This window comes from Microtus pennsylvanicus, chromosome 1 (assembly GCF_037038515.1).
Source record: "Microtus pennsylvanicus isolate mMicPen1 chromosome 1, mMicPen1.hap1, whole genome shotgun sequence".
Lineage (NCBI taxonomy): Eukaryota > Metazoa > Chordata > Mammalia > Rodentia > Cricetidae > Microtus > Microtus pennsylvanicus.
This window is the reverse complement of record NC_134579.1, coordinates 75,105,274-75,106,767: the sequence shown is the minus strand read 5'-3', so window position 1 is coordinate 75,106,767 and position 1,494 is coordinate 75,105,274. Positions and strand designations below refer to the sequence as shown.

The 1,494-nt window shown below is 41.1% G+C and overlaps 1 gene segment (V, D, J or C); it reads left to right on the top strand.

Annotated features, from left to right (window-relative positions):
• Positions 1–361: 361 nt before the first annotated feature.
• Positions 362–862, top strand: LOC142843997 (immunoglobulin lambda variable 4-69-like). The segment is given in 2 exon segments: positions 362–440; positions 552–862. Coding segments are annotated over 2 exon segments (390 nt in total).
• Positions 863–1,494: the final 632 nt, after the last annotated feature.

Genomic DNA, 1,494 nt, shown 5'->3' with positions numbered 1-1,494 from the left:
GAGGTAACTCTTTCTAACCTTAATCAGAAAATGCTTAGTAGAAAATGCTTTGGGAAAGTATGGTGTTCATAGACATGACAGACCTAAATCTAGTCAGTGGGGGTCCATAGGTTTCACTGAAGGATCTGGAGATTCTAAGCTGAGAACACATACATCTACTTTGTGACTGTTCATGATTCAATAGTCCCAGCAGCTGGACTACTGTGATCGCTTGGGCAGACTCAGGAAGGAAGTGTCACCCAGATTTTAATGGCACAAACACCTAAGAAGGAATTTTCTTGCCCAAGACAAATTTGAATATTTGCATGAAGGGCCCTGTCAGTTCTCTGAGAAATGTTAAAGGATAAGAGATACCCACACCATGTCTGTCTCAGCAGAGCTTAGTGGTGTCTGCACCATGGCCTGGATTCCTCTCTTCTTCTTCCTCCTTCATTGTACAGGTAAGAAAAATCATCTGCACCCTGATGTCATTTCAGGGAAACCAAATGTCAACAAGGTATGTTATCATCTCTTCTCTCACTCCAGAAGATAATGTGTTTCTCTATTTACAGGGTCCTTCTCCCAACCTGTGCTGACTCAGTCACCCACAGCCTCAGCCTCCTTGGGAGCCTCAGTCAAACTCACTTGTACCTTAAGTAGTGCACACAGCAGCTACAACATTGAATGGTACCAGCAACTGCCAGAAAAAACTCCTAAGTATCTGATGTTTCTTAGGAGTAATGGAAACTACGATAAGGGAGATGGGATCTCTGATCGCTTCTCTGGCTCCAGCTCTGGGGCTCATCGCTACTTAAGCATCTCCAACATTCAGCCTGAAGATGAAGCAGACTATTTCTGTGGTGCAAGTTATAGCAGTGGGTGACACAGTGACCCAGATAAATGAGGAAGCAGGACAGAAACTATTTTCCTCTCCTCCTAGCAAGACTAGCCTATGGTTTTGAAAAGGATCATCTGAATTTCTTACTTATCATACTCATTGGATAATTTCCTCTTATTACTCAAGGGAATAAATCATAGTTCTGCCTTCTGAGCTCCTTGTGAAAGAGAAGAAATGCAAAAATTGTATTGAGAGCACTGCTCTGTAAAATTAATGACTATGAAAAAAATCAAGTCTCTTGTGTACAGAGCTAAGGAGGTGAGAACATTCTTTTTTGAAGTTAGAGAATTGGGTTTAAGGCACTAGCTGTTACTCACCAATGTTCACAGTAATGTCTATTTGTTGCTTATAAGATGGCTCTCTTCTCACATTCTCTAATTGTTTTAACTCCAGCAAATTCCTGAGGAGTAGTGTAAGAACATTTATGAGGCAGTGTGCTGGGGCCTCCTAGGCTCATGACAAAATAATAGAAACAGCTACAATGGTTGAGCATTGTCCTTAAATGTACACAAGCTTTTCAATATTGTTCCTGACACTCTGCTTTACTTAGTAAGCTTTCTCAGATATTTTTGAGGGAAGGATAAAATGACCACCATATGGTTTAGTCTCTGCAAAAA